This window comes from Tiliqua scincoides, chromosome 3, assembly GCF_035046505.1.
Source record: "Tiliqua scincoides isolate rTilSci1 chromosome 3, rTilSci1.hap2, whole genome shotgun sequence".
In the NCBI taxonomy this organism is placed as follows: Eukaryota; Metazoa; Chordata; class Lepidosauria; order Squamata; family Scincidae; genus Tiliqua; species Tiliqua scincoides.
Genome location: NC_089823.1, coordinates 58799253 through 58819091, shown reverse-complemented (window position 1 = coordinate 58819091; position 19839 = coordinate 58799253). Strand labels below are relative to the sequence as shown.

General features: G+C 40.2%; 1 protein-coding gene across 1 annotated transcript in view; it reads right to left on the bottom strand.

The window, feature by feature from the left end:
* Positions 1-325: 325 nt before the first annotated feature.
* Positions 326-19839, bottom strand: part of BACH1 (BTB domain and CNC homolog 1) — a 34491-nt gene continuing 14977 nt past the window's right edge. The window contains exons 2-5 of the mRNA XM_066620580.1: positions 17104-17395; positions 10931-12304; positions 9862-10068; positions 326-3207 (exon numbers count right to left, since the gene is read on the bottom strand). Of these exons, the coding sequence (XP_066476677.1) occupies positions 2746-3207; positions 9862-10068; positions 10931-12304; positions 17104-17337 (2277 nt within the window). The 5' untranslated portion in view covers positions 17338-17395 and the 3' untranslated portion in view covers positions 326-2745. The remainder of the gene's footprint in view (positions 3208-9861; positions 10069-10930; positions 12305-17103; positions 17396-19839) is intronic.

Here is a 19839-nt window from a genome sequence, read left to right as displayed (position 1 = left end):
CTCAGGGTTGCACTGCGGATGCATTAGCGCTGGAAGGCTGGATAGGACTGGGCCCTAAGGTGGCTTAAAAAAAATGTGCTGAAGCATTTCACTTTAAGAAAGTCTGCAAAACCAGACTGCACACCTGCAAAGTGCCCTAATGCTTATAGACTAAAAATATTACCATTTTAATGAAAATCTGATGTTTAGGTTCTCCCCTCTCTTCAAGTTGTATATTTCAAGCTCAACTATTTATCATCATTTTAAGAAACAATTTTTTAAATTCCAGTTTGTAACAAGTGATATCAGTTTCTCCAAGGAGAGTAACAAGAAAGACATTCGAAAGTGAACTTTGAAGGGTTTTATTCCAATTCAGTAAGGTTTGCTGCTTTAACATATAAACTGTATAAATAATGTTATTTCCAGAATTCAGCTTTAGTAGTACTAAATGAATCAATCAGTAAGCATCAATTCTACAATGCCAAAATTTTACAAAAATGAAGATATTCTTAGAAAGGATAGTGGTTTTTATTGCATTAGAAAACACAGGACTATGAAAGATATAAAATCAATTGTAATTAATACAGGAGTTTTTTTTTGTTTGTTTTTACAATCTTATGCTGTTTTATTGTTAGGACTTCTAATATTCTGCCCAACATATTTAAAACTACTTTTAACATGCCTCAATGCAAGTATTTTACAAGTTCAAAAGTGAATGCTCATAGCTGAATTTTAAAAACACAAGTTTACCTGAGTTTCTTGTATATTAAAATTGTCATTGATGTTCATTCTTAATATTTGTCCTGTTGGTGATTTTGCCTCTCAATGTTTGCATGCAACCTGAAGCATTACTGTATAAACTATTCTAGGAGGTAGCCAATTAGGCATTAAGCAACCTCATCCTCCCGCATTAGATACTAGAAAGTGTGTGTATTTAATCATTCCTATTAAAAATATGAACTGAGCACAAGGCTCTAATTCACAGATATTACATTTACTAAAAAATTGCAAGAATACAGCAGATGCTCTTTTTCACTACTCCCCCCTAGATATCAGTGATTCATGCTTTCTGATTCTTTATCAGTCTTTGAGAGACAGAACCCTAAACCAGACTGTTCCCTTCAACCTCAACTTGCCAGCTCATAGAGAATGAGAAAATTTAAGTCACTTAGATGTAATTTAGAATATACAGTGTTGACACTTGTGATTTGTTTTCATAAGTGAATTACTTAATATTCATTCCTTTCAAAATAAAACCAAGTTACTTCCTTAAGGATGCAGATCTTACACTGAATGGCCCAACAGATTTGGCACTGCTAATTCATCAGAAAAAGGACAGACTAGAAGTCAAAGCACATGGCTCCCAGAAAAGAAATTCTGTGCACCCTTCAAGAGCAAGTGTCTTATAAAATGCACACACCACCATAAATGCTGGTTAAATGCTTAAGATTTCCCCCCTAAATAATCACAAGATAAATATTAACAAACAAGCAAAAGAAACCATACAAACTGAGGAACTTCCACAATGAAGTCAAGTCTATAAGCTGAGTAAATCGTAATGCTAATTTCGTGACAAGTTTTTCGTGAAAATCACTGCAGCTTTGAATGATCTAGAAATCACTCTATGAGGTAGTGTAGTATTTTTGTAATACATGCTGGTTATTAGTTGTACTGTTCAGGTGATGTATTTGGCCAAATGTTTACATTACATTTTATAAATGCAAGCTTGCTTTTCTATATAGGCTAAATCATTGCTAACCTAACCAATATTTTAGCATTTTAGAGGAAATAGCACATTTACTATTCTAGAATCCTGCAAAGCAAATAATAATAGTTATAGAAAGATTATCATAATCAAACAGATTTAAAAAATTGATGTGTGTTCTGAGGTAGGAAATGAAGAATTCCATTGGCTTTTACATTTTGTAAACCAGCAGGTGTCTGAGGTTCAACAGAAAGTTTCTGTTATGTAAGATCCACAATAGCATAATTGCTCTTGATAAGTTTTATGTAATACAATGCCAAACAACCTACAATAAAGATTCTCTATTTGTTTATTTTAATAAATTATTGAAGGATCCAACTGGCTCAGTGACATATAAGACACTGAAAACTGAATGAATAGCTATCATCAGTTTTACCCATAAAAGGCTCAATTTAAAATAATTTTTAATAATTTTCAAATATCTCTGAACTGGTCCCACTGACAATACCAAGAGTTGAATTCCTTCTCGAATACTTTGAAATTGTAATTATTCTTACGACCAACACTTCTTTAAGTTAAAGTTTCAAGCAGGAAGCACAAGCTACCATGGTATGCTAAACTATGCAGAACCTCACGTTTTTAAAGAGTATGGGAAGGCAACACAATGTCAAGAATTCAGTACGTCGCTAATGCTATGATTCAATATTCTAAAAGGATATGGATTCATTACCAGATTTTTAAAAATGTTTTTTAAAGCCTTGGCTGAAATTGCAAGCAAATACAATGAGGGAACGATCTGTTCCAGTTATTTTGCTTTTCATGACATAGTTCAGTTTGCCAATCTGAATTGCAGGAATCTCCTTTTGTTTGTATGGTCTGCTATAAACCAAGACCACATCGTCTTTTACACGTCAGAAAAGAAAAACCCAAAATTACATTTATGTTTGATTTTGGATGGAGGATAATTAATGCAAATTAATGCATCTGCATTGTATAAAAGTTAGAGCTTTCTACTTAATGAACAATGCTTTGATCCTGCAAGGCTAAATTTGACAAAAAGATTATTCATCTGTAGTGCACTTATCAGTCATTTGTTGACAAAAATCTGTGATGCCACTACTGCTCTGCACACACTGCTCCAAACATAAGGTTTTCTTCGATATTCTTATAGGAACCAGACATACTTCTTGTGCTTTATCATAAGCTGTATCAGATGCTCCTTTTACATGCTGATAACTGGAACTCTGCTCACCAGCAGACATAACAGAAAGTCCAGAAGATAATTCTGCACACAGAGGTATTGCAGACATGACAGCAGAGGGCACTGCCTGTTCCTTCTCTGGGATCAGAAACGAGAGTGGACAATCAGATGTGGAATATTTTGCAAGTATCTGTATTTGCTCATTACTCAGTGCGGCTTCCTTGCATACTTGTTGGCAAAGTCCAGTCAGATTCTGCTTTGTTTCAACCAATGTTGACAAAATGTGATCTTTCTCCTTCAGCAAGTTCTCTTTTTCATTTTGCTGCAGGAAAACAAAACAGACATCAGCTCTGTAAGGCGCTATGCTCTGAAATGCATAATGCAGTTTAATCTGTTATCCAAGCTGAATTACACATTAACGGTTCATTCAGTCATATCAGGAAAAGACGGTCCTGCCCCCCCCCCAAACACTTGAACAAGCCCTGCAGAACTATGGGCCTGTATGCACCTTCTCCTCTTTCATGTACAGAATGAAATTAAAGCTTCTAGTTTATATTTTAAACTACCTAACCACAACTCTGTGCAATCCAAACTCTGGGACATGTGGTTAGTTTTAAGTATGGTTTGTTTCAACACACCAAGATCAAACTCCAGCTCTAGATTTGTGAACAAACCACTTTTAAAACTCAGTTTTCCAAGGTTGGACAACAATGGCAAGTTTAAAAGCCAAAGGAGAAGTCTTCAAGATTCTTCAGCACAGAAGGCGAGAAGGTGGAACATGTAAAGCAGGATAAGGAGCAGGGAGGATAGAGTATGTGGGTCCATGGGTTTCCAGTACTGAGAAACCAGAGTTTCTCATTGCATCTGAACTGGGTTAATGTGTCTGTAGCCATTTTGGAAATAGCGATAATGGGTGATATTAGATGTGTTTGTGTGTACAGGCATGCACCCGTATCCACGGGGGTTCCATTCCGGAAAACCCTGTGGATATAGCTGCATCCGCAGATACAGGGAACTCCACTCACCCTCCAGAGGCAAAGGGAGTTGGGCTCCCCTTGACACCGGAGAGTCTTCTGAGTCCTGCAGAGCCTGCGCATGGCCGCCTGCGGCCTCTGTTGGGTTCAGAATGACAATTAGAGTAAAAGAAAATGTGACTTCTGGTTTTTCCAGAAAAAACAGAAGTGATGTATTTAATGCCTTATATGGAATTAGGAAGCCTAGGGAGGCCACTGAGGGCATCCCCGGGCCTTCTAAGGTCTCATTAAGCATTAAAAACATCACTGCTGGATTTTCCAGAAAACCAGAAGTCGAGTTTTCTTTTACTCTAATTGTCATTCTGAGCCCAACAGAGGCCGCAGGCATATGCACGCAGCCTCTGCATGGCTTAGAAGACTCTCTGGAGAAACAGGGAGCATAGCTTTTCTCGCCTCTGGAGGGGGTGTGCGGGGGTGGGGGGCAAGGACCCGATCCATGGATAAAAGAAACATGGATATGTGATCCACAGATATGCTCCCCACATACTCTCATTTAACATTTGAGAAGTGGAATAATGCTCAAGCATGGTGTTAAAAACTATACCAAGGGGGAAAATGGCAAAAGAATGAAAAGTCACAGTTATTTAACTGCAGTTTTAACTAGTCAACTCCATCTTTACAGCTTAGTTTAAAGAATAATAATTTTAGAGCAAACATTAAATATCAAAAGTTCAACAAGAGCCATGCACTTAGTAAAGCCTTTTATCCTTAAAAATTTAACACCTGGCTGCAAAAATTCAGTCCAAAGAGATATTACAATGCCTAGACCACCCATTTTCAACCACTGTGCCGTGGCACATTGGTGTGCCACGAGTGGTCCACAGGTAGCCACAGGAATTTGGGGGAATGTCATTTATTAGTAGGGCCAATGGGATGTGAACCCCCCACAGGCAGCATCGTGTGCCTTGGCAATGATAAAAAACCTGATGGTGTGCCTTGACAATTTTAGTGCCTTGTCAGTGTGCCATGTGATGAAAGGTTGAAAATCGCTGGCCTAGACCAAAATAAATTCCCTCTTGCAACATCATCTAAGATATCAGATGAAGAGAGAGAAATGTATGTTCAGTGTCCTGAAGAAATCACAATCCCAACTGACTACATGATCTTGTCCAGCAGTTGGAGAGTAGACAGAATGGAAAGAGGAAGAGCACAGATGACAAGCACAAAGGAATGACAAGCACCAATGTAGCTCAAACCATATACACTGTATAACTTCCTGCACGCTGAATCCTGAGAGTACAAACTGGATCAGCGCAGATGGCACAGTCCAAAATAGGGATTACAGGATAAACATCTCATACTAGTTGATACTTCTATCTTGAAGGGCCTTTGCTCCAACTCCTGGTATCATACTTGCAGTGCTAGGTCAGCCACGGAAGCATGGCCAGATGCATATTCCACTCTATTAGACCAGTTCTTATTATTCATACAGTACCATCAATGGGCATGTCATCTTACACTAGTATCCTCCAATACTAGTACACTAGCATTTAAAGCAGCTGTCTGATTAACATGACTTATGATTGTCATGGAAGCTGTTACATCCAAAGTTATTTGTTTGACTACTTCAAACACACATTACGTTTTGAGTTTCCTCAATATCATCTGTGATACCAGTGTGACAAGATCCAACAGAACTACGGCTGGCACACCTGAACTATTTCTAATAAGTTCAGGCCTCCGGTATGAGATTACACTCCATTGATGCCATTTAAAAGTGGCCTTTATAAATGAATGCCACTTTTACTTCAACCCTCCTTTCTGTTGCCCAAGAATCAAGCTGAACAGAATTTTCAGCTGAAATTATCTGTTAACACTTGGTACAGCCAGGTCTCAGTTCTGTCTAGCTATATACACTTTATAAAGTTGGCAGCCTTGTCATTTAAATTATTGGCTTACAGGCCACAAACTTTGCATTAAACAGTAACAAGCAACATCATGGACTCTTTCCTGAACACCCAAAGAAAAGAAGGGAAATGGGACTGAAACAATTTGCCAGGTCTAATAAAGAACTGAAATTATGCACAAACAATGTCCCTTTTTCAAAGTTTCTGTATCCTGCTTCCAGAGTCTGAAACAAAGGTTAGTGTTTTCTTTTGGTTCCAAGTACATTTGTCACAACCAAAGGACTGAAGTCCCCAAGATCTTTGTCTCAAAGACTTTATAGGCTAATGAAAATTAAATTGACACAACACCTGCAGTTGAGGATCATATTAAAAATAAAGTGCAAAGCACATAAGTAAACAGTGCCTATGTGTTATGCTGAATGGATAATACTGTATGGCAGGAATGGACAAACATTTTGGGAGAAGGGGCACATCATCTCTCTGACAATGTGTCAGGGGCTGGGGAAAAATAAATTTACATTTCAAATTTAAATAAATTTACACACTTTTAATGAATACATTAGAGATGGAACTTATATGAATGAATGAATTTTACTGAGCTTGTTTATAATACACACGAGAACTGTAATACAGGCATGTAGAACCACATGAGAACTATGAACTATTTGGCACACATACCTCTTCACAGTGAAAACATACAGACCAAGCCAGCAACACAATGGGTGGGGTGTGTGGGTGGGGGTGTGTGGGTGGGGGTGTGTGTGTGTTAAAATATGCCCAAGGAAAACCAGAAAACACATGGAGACTATAAAAGGCCTTGCTCTAACTCGACCTACAGCTCTTGTCTGGTGGTCACGACTAGCAGTCATGGGCCAGCGCGGGCTCCAACAGTCTGACCGACCAGAGGCTCATTGGCAACTGGGGGCCCTCTGCAAGCTGGATTGGGGGATCCCAAGGGCTGCAAATGGCCCCTGGGCTGGGGTTTTTCCACCCCTGCTATATGGGATTCTGTTGATGTACTGCCTCGTTTTCCCTGCATTCCTCCTAACCTCAGGGCTTTTCTCCATTGTGTTTCTTCCCCTTTTTTCTGCAATGTTCTCCTCCACTCACTTCCTCACTTGTTCCCCCACTCATTTTCCCCCAAACTTCCATAGTCTCCCCTTTTCTCCTCCTTCACCATTTGCCTCTTCCTCCCTTAAATTCACTGCCCCACTGAAGCTCCGCCACCTCCTATTATGGAGACAAGCCAGCTTTCTCCATCTCCCTAACCTCCCATTCACATTGCTGCTAGATGTCCTGGATTGCTATCCTTCCATTTCTTACATCAAATGACTCTAGAACGGCTGAACTAGGTAGGCTTATGAATCACTGACTTGCAAAGCAATTTATTCTGTTGGCAAGCGTCCATGTTCCAGAAGCCAGGGGCAAAAACCCAGATCCAGCTCAGTTTCAGAATCCAAAAACTTCATAACTAAGTGTACTTTTGCACACTATAAAATTTTTCCCCCAAAATTCCATCCATCTACATGCTTGCCACCAACATGGTCCCTACCATAACTCTGAAGAGCTGCTTCTTGAACAACTTCACATTTCTCTACTAGTAAAAGGACTAGTATTTGCCCAAATTTGAAGGGATGGGCAGGGTGGAGAGACGCAACATTCCAGTACTTTCTGCACCCACACTTTCCACCACTCCAATTCCCCATCAATTATGCAATTCCCACAGGTGAAAACAAACAGCAGGCTCATCTTACTTTTCCAACCTGGTTCTCACCTACTTGTTCCCAAAGCAAACATAGCCTTCTGCAGAAGCTGAAAAGGGAAGAACACAAACCCTCCCTCCCCAAAAACAGGAACTCAAGAAACCCACCACCTCAACCAGTCCAGAAGCTATACTTCCTCACCCTCACACCCTTTGTTTGAGGGAGATGGTACTGGAAACTTTATTTCTGCTATGCAAACATTTGATGGCAAGTTTAAAAGCTGACTGAAGAAAAGGCATTACTCTCCCCCATGTTGTCCTTGTCAATAGCACCAAGGCCATCCAGTGTCTGGAGTGCAAGACAGATTTTTTGCTACAACTGTACAGCAAACATACAAATGTGGCACTTCACTGTTCTCCATAACCATGAGTGGTAGCAATTCAATCCTATATAGAGAACAGTAAAGTACTACATTCACAGAGACCACAGGTGTAGAAGACTTGTCTTCTAGTTGTGATAAAACTTAATTTCTGGAGTAAGAAGCAATTTTATTACACCATATCAAATATGTTCCAGATTGCAGTTCATTGACTTCAGCCCACAAAACTGAATGGGAGCCACTCAGAATCAAGTCAGTCCATATCTGGGTCTGTTTCTTGACCATGCTAAAGGGTGACCAGTTGCTAGACAACAACTAATTTTATATAAATACAAACACCTAATGAGATGCAGAAGGTGGAATACACATCCATCAGGGGACCAGAGCATTTTCCCAACAAGAAAAGGCCACAATGTTGAAGAACCTAAAAATTTTTTTTGGGGGGGGGGGGGGAAGCAGCTTAGTTGACCAGAGAATGATGCATGGTGTGGAGAAATAGGCATTTTCCTTCCTGACCTATAACATCTGGGGTCATCCAATGAAGCTGACTGACAGGAGATTCAAAACAGATAAAATATACTTCTTCACTTCGTATAACAACAGTCATTGCCACAAGCAATGGTGATAGCTCAGATGGCTTTAAAATGGGAATCTGACAAGTTTTTTAAAATCTATTTATACAGAAAACAAGACAAAACAAATCAAACATATCTGAGAAGTTTAAAAATGGTTACTAGTTGTGATGTCCATATGCTACCTCAAGAATCAGAGTCAGTATGCCTCTGAACACTAATTATTCAGGAGCAAGGGAGGGAGAAGGTAATCGTCTTCCTCGTCCTGTCTGCGGGCTCACCAGGAGCATATGGTTGGTTACTATGGAAATAGGATGCTGGACTAGGGCTGCAATCCTATGCACTCTCACCTGGAAGTAAGTCCCACTCAACTCAATGGAACTTCTGAGTAGACATGCACAGGATTGTGCTGTGGAATAATGTGCCTTTGGTTTAAACCAGCACAACTATTCTTTACACACACAGATAAACAGCACAAATACATTGATAAAACAAAAAATTAATATCAACAAGAGAAACAAAATAGGGAAGTGTATCAAACAAATTTAAATGTTCAAAAGTGACTTTTGGTGTGGAAAACAATGCTGAAGATAAAACCACTTTTCATAAAAATGTAAATAGCAAGAAGTTCTAAGGCAGGTATGATGAGTGTTAAATTTAATTAAGTTCAGCCAACAAATCTGAAAATTATTTGAACCCTCAGTCCTATTGCTATGAAATCCTTACCACTGTGTACAGTCACACAATCATCCATTCTCCTAATACCAGAGAAATTACAACTTCTTCCAGTTGAGCAATTCCAGACAGCCGTTACAATCAATGAACAGTGGTGGACCAGAGAATGAACCCACTCCTATCAGGAGCTGCATCTGCACCTGGACACTTGCCTAGCCAGAAATGTAGCCCCTGCTGCAGGCATATGCATTCACTACTGACAGCACCATAGGCAACCGCACACATGTGCCAGCATCCTCCTCTCATTGCCAAGCAGGAGGCTGAGGAGATGGGGCAATGGGAAGGGAATTGCAGCTGGTGGTTGTGGTACAGCTGCTACTGTTCTAATAAGAGGTAGATGAAAGGCTTGACAGGAGAGACTCCAGTTTGCCATCACAGTTCTTGCCTCTCCACAGAAGTCCTCCTTAGCTCATATCCTCCTTGAAGAGAGACATTCCTGTTGCAAATGGCATTGCATCTTTTTTCACCACTGTGCATTTTCACCACCATCTTCAAGGCACAAAGCTTCTCTCCATCCCTGCGCATCACTACACCAGCATTTTGCTACAGCTACAAAGAACAGACTGAGGAATCAGAGTAAGCTAAGCAGAATAGACACCATGAAAATATATTTACAACTAGGATTTAAGATTTAGGATTAAGGACTAAAGCAAAGTGCTAGAGCCAGAATCATTTTGGGGAAAAAACAAAACCTGCCCATACATACCAGTTTCTCTATCTCTGATTCAAGGTTCTGTATGCAGTCCAGCTTTCGCTTACGACAGCGTTGAGCTGCAATTCTATTTTTGCTTCGCCTTCTAATGTCATGGATGCAATCCAGCTGTTCTGGGGTAAACTTGTGTAATTTTAGAAATTCCTGAAAGTCATTTCTGGAAAGTGAAATTATCTTCTGGGCATTAAATGGTAGTTTCACCTGGAAGATAAACAGAGTTTCAAATCATGAAGAAGGTCATGTGCACCATATAGTTTTTAACAAACTGGGACTACTATATTTCCTAGTATGGCTACACGGTTCAAAACACAGCAGCTACAAATCTCAAGGCCTATTTTGTACAGCATTGTAAATTTGGGCAGTAAGATACAAAAAGTCCTAGATTGTGAAGATAAACATTTAAATAAGAAATCTACATAAAAGTAGACAACTAAACTGCTAGCATTCAAAGCAAAACACAGACATAATTCTTCAAACTGCCAGGAAGAGAAATTTCAATACAGCTGTCTGGTTCCTGAGATATCCCTCCTGAGCATTTAATATAAGTGACCCACATTGGAATCTAATCATCAAATTACAGAACCAATACTTCGCCATTCAGTAGAATATAAACTGGGGTTTTCAAATACTACAGCAACTTAAAAGCAGGGAGCTCCAAAGCTGGTGACCTGGGGGCTTATCAATGAAGCCAAAACCCTGTTCCAGTTTAATGAGTTATATTGTGTTACATAATCTGTACTGTAAAGCCAGAATTAAAATTCACTTAATTTTGTCTTCCCATGCCATCCAATTAGAACCTTCAAATTTTAGGACACCTTTTCAGGGCAGATATCACAAACACATATGCTGAGTACGTAGTTACTTAACAGCAAAAGATCAAAGTGGAATCAACAGAATTTACTCCCAAGCAAATGTACTTATCACTGCACAAACTAGTATTTTAAAATTACCCTACCTACCTTTACTAAAACTTTTGTTCACTTTTTTGGGAGTTCAGTTTTCATAGACAAAAAATGAAACACACTTTGAAATAAGGCATGAAAGTTAATTTGTACATTCTTACCTCACATTCCTGTTCCCTGGCAGAACAAGATTCACTATCTCCTTCTGTATCAGTTTCAGAATCTTCTTCCAAACTTATCACATAGGACACTCCAGTATCACACTGTTCTGGTTGTTCTGCTACACAATCTCCATGACTGATTTCAGGGCTGTTTTCAGTACCAAGATTATTGATGAATGGGCAACTGACAGAGCTCAATGTTGTAAAAGTTCTTGGAGGACAGTGCTCAGGACTGTCACTGATCCTGATACCTAACCAAGGACACTCCGGTTTTTTTTCTGAATAGACTTGCTCTGAAAATTCTTTGCTTGAGGCAGGAGACAAGCTTACTGGACATGGGGTATCTGCATTGTAAACATCACTCCAAAATCCTTTGGCTAGTTGTTCTGCTATCTCTCTCTCCACACTGCTTCGATGATTTGGTGAAGTACTGTTCACATTTTCTCCGTCACACAAGTGAGACTTCAAAGATGGGTCATTATCAGTGTTTTCATTAACTGGATTGCAATTTCCAGCTCCCAAAACAATTCCATTTTTCCCAGCTACATCTGTATTGTCCTGCATTCTACTCCTAGTCCAGTCACAATATCGATCATATGCATTTAGAAAAGAAGCAGAATAAAGTCCATGAGTAGCAGCAGAAGAATTATGAGGGGCAAACGCAGAATCTGACTTTTCTACAGAACATTCAATACTTTGGAACCCAGAAGCTGTCTCTTTCAAAAAATCATCTTTCCCATCTTCTTCCATTTCTACCTGAGCATCTTCACATTTTGAGACTGGTTGCACAGCTGCACATTCAAGAGTTTTTTGGATAGCACCACTAGGATTTGAACCAGTCTGATGAATAGATGCAGCAGATGTTACCTGAACTTCTCCAATACTGGATTTAGACTCTATAACAAGAGCTTTATCACTCCCCGAAGCTTTCTGGAACTTTCTGTATTTGGGGCATAAGGCTGTTAAACCTAATACTTCTGATACAGATTCAGATGTTTGATTGGCATTGTCTTGTACAAGAGGTACTTCTGAATGTTGCTCAACTTTGCAGGCCCTCAGCTGAGGGTTCTGACTGCATTCATTTTGTAAAATTTCATCCCCATCATCTATTTCTAGATCCCAGTTATCAGCTGCATCTATTTTACGGTCCTCTTTCAAGCAGCGTGATCTACAACATTTCTTTCTCTGGAATTCCTGTCGACCTGGTTTATGGTCCAAAAACTTGAAATTGAGAAACTGAAAGCAAGATTCCTCAATGTCATGTATCCCCAAGAATTTTGCACACTTGTAAACTTCAGCCACATTGTCTTTGTCTAAAACTAGTTTAGAAGTATATGCAAATCGAAGCAAAGGATCAAACCCTTTTAGTGTAACCTGTTTAAAAAAAGAGGGAGAGGAAGAGAAAGAGGAAACAAATTATTCATTAAACTTGTACCAAAAATGTATAAGAGTTACACATAAGAATATAAAAGCATGAAAATTGATCCTTCCTGTTCTATAGCATGGACTGTTAAATAAGCTGCAGCTGAAATGGTTTGAAAATAACCATGACTGACAGACCAATCCTAGCCATACCCCCGTGCCAATGCAGCAGACCCAAAATGTCAACTGCTACATCCTATGGTGGTGGTGGGTTGTCCAGGAGGTCTCCCTCTGGGTTAGTGATATTCCCCCCCCCCCATTATTTCCCAGTCTCAGTTATGGGGGAGTCCCTCCCTTGGTGTTCTTCAGATCATGCTACTGCTCCATACCAAGAGGAACAGCTTCCCACATGCAAAGACTGAGCCACTCTGAAACCACTGGAAAATAGGCATTACTTTCAACCTTTATCTATTTGGAAGTATACTCCAATTGCATAGAATTTTACTTGAAACATTTTCTGGAAGAATTTTGCTTCAACGTACTACAAATTATAGGTTCTTGTGTTACTTGCAGCACAATCCAGTGCGTATTGGATTGCACATTACTCAATTGCGCATTACTGGATTGCGTTAACTCAAAAGTCCCACTGTGTTTGATGGGACTTATTCCCTGGTAAGTGAGTTTAAAACTGCAGCCTTAGATAGCAAACAACCAAACAAATGAGTGGCCAGTGAGGAGTTAAAGCTAGATTTTTCCCTTTGTCTTGCATTCTATTTTCCATCACAATCAATCAATAGGCATCCCAGCACAATTTGTCCTCAGACTTGTTTCCATATACAAGATGTTCAACTTAGCTTTCATAAAGCCTGGGACAGACAACTGGTTCAAACAAAATACTATGGTTTACCAGTATGTGACTAAGCCTAAGGGAGCCACAGTAGCACACACTTGGCTTTCTTCCTCTCTCATATGTGAGAGAAGACTGAAAGTTTCTGCTTTCACCTTAATGACAAACCACTGTTCCTTGAAGAAACTTGGGGAACTGTGGCTTGTTAACTGACTAAGGTAGAACAAAAAAAAGATATCAAACCAGGATCAAACGGCGATGCAATATCCTGATTTGTTCCAATAACATGGAGTTGTGGTTTGTTCTAAAATGAAAACAAAAGCTTTCACTTTCCTTCTACTGAATTAGAGGAAGACATAGGAGTGTGAGGGCCATAGCTCTCTCAGCCCTGTTCACACATAGCACAAAACCCAAGGTTTAGCACAGTGTTTCTCAACCAGTAGCACCCATACCACTGGCGGTACATGAGGTGATGTCCAGTGGTACTTGCGGGCCCCCCAGACCCCTGCCGCCTGGCAGCAAGACTAGCAAAGTAATGCGACAAGCAGCGGTAGGAGACTTGACTCAGCAGGCAGAGCTCCAACGTGCGCTCCTCGCATGCTTGAAAAAAAGCCCTCCTGTTCGTCCTGAGCCTCTTTCTGGTGTTTGTCACATTGCATCTGGCTTCCCAATTCAGAAGAAACTGGTGATGTAATTGCCAGTTACTTCCAGTGGTACTTCCAAATAGGTAGACGATGTGAAGTGGTACAGCAGGGACAAATGTTGAGAAACACTAGTTTAGTATTGAGTTTCAGTCAGGCAGGTCTCACTCTATGGTTATACCAGAAAGTTTCTTTAACCAGGATAGTAGTGCTGCATGTGTTAAATATTGTTCATTAATCCATTGGTGTATGTATGGGACAGAATGAGAGTAAAAAAAATGGAACAATAAAGAGAACTAATAGAGGCTGTTGAGTTAGGCACTGGGTGAATTCAAGCAACTGCACAATTAAGTTCTGAAGTGCACAGAACTTTAGATGCAGAACTGGTAGCTCTGAATATAAATATATTACAAGAAGTTTCATTAATAACAGCATTTTTATAACACTTTACATAGGTGTGACCCCGTATCCACAGGGGTTCCACTGACAGGGGCGAATGCCGCCCTGCTGGCTTCCCACCCTCCAAAGGCGAGGGGAGCTCTGCTCCCTTTGCCTCCCGAAGGTCATCTGAGCCCAGGAGAGGTTAAGCATGTCCATCCACGGCCTCTGTTCAGCTCAGAGTGACTGACATGTGACTTCGGGTTTTCTTCAAAAAACTGGAAGTGACAGCCCCCAGGGCTCCAAATGCCTTTTAAGGCATTAAAAACTTCACTTCCGGTTTTCGAGAAAAAATCCCCGGTCACGTGTTTTCCACTCTCAGAGTTAGTTTGAGCCAGGCACAGCAAGCAGATGGATGTGCGCAGCCTCTGCTGGGCTCAATGAGACTCCAGAGGAAAGGGGAACAGAACTCCCTCCACTTCTGGACAGGGCAAGCATGGAGCCCACAAACCCAATCCGCGGGTAAGTGAATCTGTGGATATAGGATCTGTGGATATATCCGCCCGGTATATTTAAAAAAACACCATGGTTACAACAATCCTGTCAAATAAGTATTATACTTTGGGAAGCTGATAGGGAGTAGCTTGACTAAGATCACCGAGCGACTTCATGGCAGACGCAAGATTCAAATTTTGCTTTACAGTTCACTCATAAGAGCACAAGAGACCTTCTGGAGCAAGCCAAAGGCCCATCTAATCCAGTTTCCTGTTATCTCACAGTGGCCCGCCAGCTGCCTCTGGGAGCACACACGATAACCAAACACCTGCATCTTGTTGCCACTCCCTTGCACCTGGCCTTCTGACGTAGACTATTTCTGATCACTCTCTAAGACAATATTACTACACTAGTTCGCTACTGAATTTCAAATGATTATGAATACCCTATGTGAAGGCAATTATGGTGGGAAGTTGCAAGAACCAAGACAAGAGCAAAGTTTACTATGGAACTCCCACAACACAAAACCATTGCTGCTCTGAGATGGGGGGGGGGGAACGGATAGGTCCTATAGAGATCACTGGTGCCCATGCCCAATACAACATTTGATCCTCACATTCTAGGAAAAGTATCACAAAAGTAGTACTACAGAAAACCAATTTAAAATTTTTTATTCTGAATCCTATTTACTTTAGGATCAATTCAGATACAACCATTTTCTAATACACAAACCATATGTAGATTTTACAACAGCAGAAGGCTCTTCCGCTGTCATAATGCCTCGCTCCCAATGGCTCAATCCTGTTCTGGACTGAGCTGTTAAATACAGAAGATCATGAGAAACACTTTTCTGCCAGTTCTCATCCACCCAAACAAAAGTAAAACTTTTCATGTTGGAATTGGCAAGCTGGAGCAACCAAAAAAAACTTTTAGGTCACAACTTTTCTGCAAAATGCATTGAAATTGCATTCTGAAGTCCGCTTCTTAAAATCTGTACAAACATTCAAGATTATACATAAAATTCTCTAGATAATCTATAGTTTATGTATCATTTATTTATCTGAAATATTTTTACCCTGCCTTTCCTCTGCCGGAGAAGGTGCCCAAGGCAGCTATTTATCTATCTATTTCATTTGTTGAAACTAGATATTAAAATGTTTTCTCCTTTTATGGAAAGAGGAAGAATGTTTAACAGGGAAGAACAGCTAAAATGAAAATTCAAGTGCCAAAAATTAGAGGAAGTACATATACAAAGATTACATAGCAAGAGAAGTTCATCAGTTTCAGATTTAGTGTAACTGTGGTTATTCCAGGGAACCGATTACATAGCAGTTTGGGAAATGTGAAGGTCTCACTCTGACTCCTGCTTATCTATTCACAGTTAGAGACCAAGGTGGTCTCATTTTAAACCAAGATAATTTAAAACATGGTCTAAGTAACCAAGAAAAATGGTCAATTCAAACTGCTGATTTAAATAAAAATTCTACTTATTAGAATTCCTAATCCACCTTAATTTACTGCTATTACCACAAAATATATTTATTTAATGTTGATTCATTCCAACCAGGGCTTGCTTTTTTTTGTAGCGCCATCTACATGCGATGTATTTTCCTTTTTATACAGTACAGGGATTTCTTCAGAATACTCCCTAATAGGGTATTTTTTATTATCTACAGTATTGACAGGTTTTTTGAACCGATGTTGGTTAAGCTAAAAGGTACCTGTATTCCTTTCTGTTTTAGATACCCTTTCTCCTGTCATGAAGGGCTGTATAAAAATGTGAAAATTAACTTCTCTACCCTACAAAAAAGTAGTTAGCGGAAAATCTCCATAAGATGAGAGATAAATATTTATGTTCTTTGGTAGATAAATACATATTTATAAATTAGAAGCCAGTGACAGAGAACAGGTAGATAATGGGCATAAAACTGAAGAAATCATCCTGAAAGATCAGTGGATAACACTTGTGCTGTCTTGTCAATCATCCCTGGACCCTCAATGTCAAAGGCGTAACATAGAACTATTGTGCTGACAAAGTTTTACCTCAAAGTTATTTCCTTGCCATGAAAAGCAGCCTTTTTACATTTATAAAGGGTCATAAATTCACTATTGAGAGAACGTTTATATTAAAGATTTAAAATGAAATCTAAATAAGTTATTTTAAAAAGATAATACAGCTGAAACATCTTTTAAAAAGTTCAATTGAGGATTAAAGTGCCCCGTGATGCAGATTTCATCATCTACGGGTTTCAGTATCTGCAGGGGTTCCTGAAACAGAACCACCATGGATAGTGTGGTCCCACCTGTATTCTAAGATCACTTGACATATGCCTGCTATTTCAAATCAGTCAGTGTGTTTTCCCAATGATAATAACATACAATCATGATTAAAACAGATCTGCAGACATGATGGCCTACATAAGAAATGTGTGAACTGCAGTGACACTTACCTCTTCAGGTAAAATAATGATAAGGTCAAGTTCTGACTGATCCAAAATTCTTGAACAGAAATAGCTGCTGCATGCTGCAAGCACAGAACGATGGGCCCGAAATCGCTGATCTTCCACTAAGATAGTAATATCACAAAAGCGATCTTGTTTTCTCTGCTCATTGAGACCGAGCAGAACATTGGCACTGTGCACTGAAGACTCATACGCAAAAACCACCCTTTCGTTTAAAGACATCCTGTATCACAAGTCTTAGTGAAGGTCTCAGAGGGAAGCATGCTTCTATACTTCACACCTGAAATGAAATGCACAATTATTAAAATCTCAATTGCACAAAATACGAAATCAGCACCAAAAACTTTGCAGATGATACCCTCTCCACTATACAATGTAACTGCAAAAGATATCACCAGCCACTGATAGTTGCATTTTGCCCATGTGCTAAGGTGATCAACAAAAGGTCCCCCTCTGGGTAATCCTTGCCTTTAGAGGAAAGATTCTTGGTACCCTTCTTGTGAAATTCCCTACTCAGGGAGGCTCACTTGGTGTCTATATAATTGTCCTTCAGGATCCAAGTGAGGACATGTTCTTCTCCTAAGCCTTTTAGAAATGGCTGTTTAAAGCAATGTTTTAATCTGCCTTGCATAATGTTGTTAAGTTTCTCCACTCTCAGTAGGTTGTTGTGAGAAGAGTGCGCTCCACTTGATATTCAAGTCCTTCTTGGGTCCAAGGAAAGGGGTAGAAACAAAGCGGACCCTGCCCCAACCAGGCCTCAGAGTTCAGCAGTGGAGTTCGATTCTTCCTCCTCTTCCACCTGTCTCTTGGCTCACTCCCTGGGCTTGCCCCATCCCAGGGGAGCAGACAAACAGCAGCCCTCAGGTAGCCTGCCCAGGAACCTCTCATCAGACTCAAGTGCCTTATGATGCCCTCGACCCTCCCCTTCTTGGGCTGTCTCTCTCCCATCCCCACCCTCAGCTTTATCTGGTCCAGCCCTGAGGTTAAAGGGCCAACACTGCCCCAGCAGCCCTGAGATTAAGGACTAGCACTGCCCCTTGATGGCTCGGGAGGACTGGGTGTATAGTCCATGATTGTTGTTTGCAAGCTTTTAGCTAGTGCAGAAGACAGCTTCCCCTCCTAATAGGGCCAGATTACCAACAACAAATGCAGGTGCTCCAGGATCCATATCAGCTTTCCAGTACAAACTGAGCACAACTATACAAGTTTGTATAGCCATATTGTTTGTGAACCACCTCTTTTCTTTTGTTCCACTGCAGTCTTTATAAATGATTAAAGTGGTTCCCAAACTTTTTAGTCTCTAGATACTGCGGCCTGGGTGCGGTTAAGATTGGGCAGCAGTGCTCCCCCTCCCCAAGTAGGAGCTTGTTTAACCTTTGATGCACATAGCCTAACCTGCCCTATCAGTTTTGTGACTCAACAAAAACTTGGCCAAGACCCACTGGTGGATCCCAGACCCACAGTTTGGGAACCACTAACCTGTGCCATCTACCTATCAAAGATTAACAAGTGCCCAGAGATGCAAATTTTCAAAGGTTGCTTGCATCTATAGAATTCCCTTCCATTGATATGTATCCGAAGTCAGCACATAAGTATTTTCTAGAAGCACTGCATGATCTTAAGAACATAAGAACAGCCCCACTGGATCAGGCCATAGGCCCATCTAGTCCAGCTTCCTGTATCTCACAGCGGCCCACCAAATGCCCCAGGGAGCACACCAGATAACAAGAGACCTCATCCTGGTGCCCTCCCTTGCATCTGGCCTTCTGACATAGCCCATTTCTAAAATCAGGAGGTTGCGCATACACACCATGGCTTGTACCCTGTAATCTGGACTAGCTTTAAACAGCAGGTATTTAAGAGGACATGATGGAAATTTCATCTTTTTACGTGTCTGTATTTTGCTTACTGATAGGCTAGAAATTCAATAGGGGAATGGGTTAGAAATTTAATAAAGAATAAAATATTTATTATCCTTTATGCACACTTCATTGGAGAGGATCAATATGAAGACAGCAACCTTCACGGGCTTCTAAAGTATCTTTTTGCTAATGGTGCAAGCATCTCTTAGTAGTATTTCTTCTTAAATTCAAACAGAAGTCATGCACAGAAAATAGGAGTTAAAATACAAATCCCAAATCCTAGTTTGCAAACCATTGTTTCCTGTTAAGCCCTGCTTCCATCCCACTTTCCTTCCTGCGTTGTCTCGCTTGTGTCAATGTCTAAATTATAGGACCTCCAGGACACAGACTCACCTTCTTATTTAAAGTGCCATGTATGTTGACTGCTAAACAAAGACTAATAATAGTTAAACCACAGCTCCTAGTTTTATATGAGCCACAGAGTTGTACCTTAGATAAAGCTTCTAAAAGCCTGAGCTAAGGAAGTAAGGGGAAAGGTGTGCACAGGTTTTGGGATGTGATCATGACCTAACAAATAATACCTGCATTTGTATAGCACTTTCTGAGTGTACAAAGCACTCCACAGGTATTAAACTGATGTCCTTAGAATAAACCTATAAAAACAATCAAGAATTATAATTCTCATATTTCAGCTAAGAAGTTAAGGCTGAGAGAGACTGATTTGTCTAAGAACACATAGTGAGCCCATGGCAGAGATGAGATTCAAACTGGGGAACTCTGAATTCAGTTCAATTTCTCAGCCACTACATTATAGCATGGTTTGTCTGAATTGGACCTTAATAGATTACTGATATGGAGATGA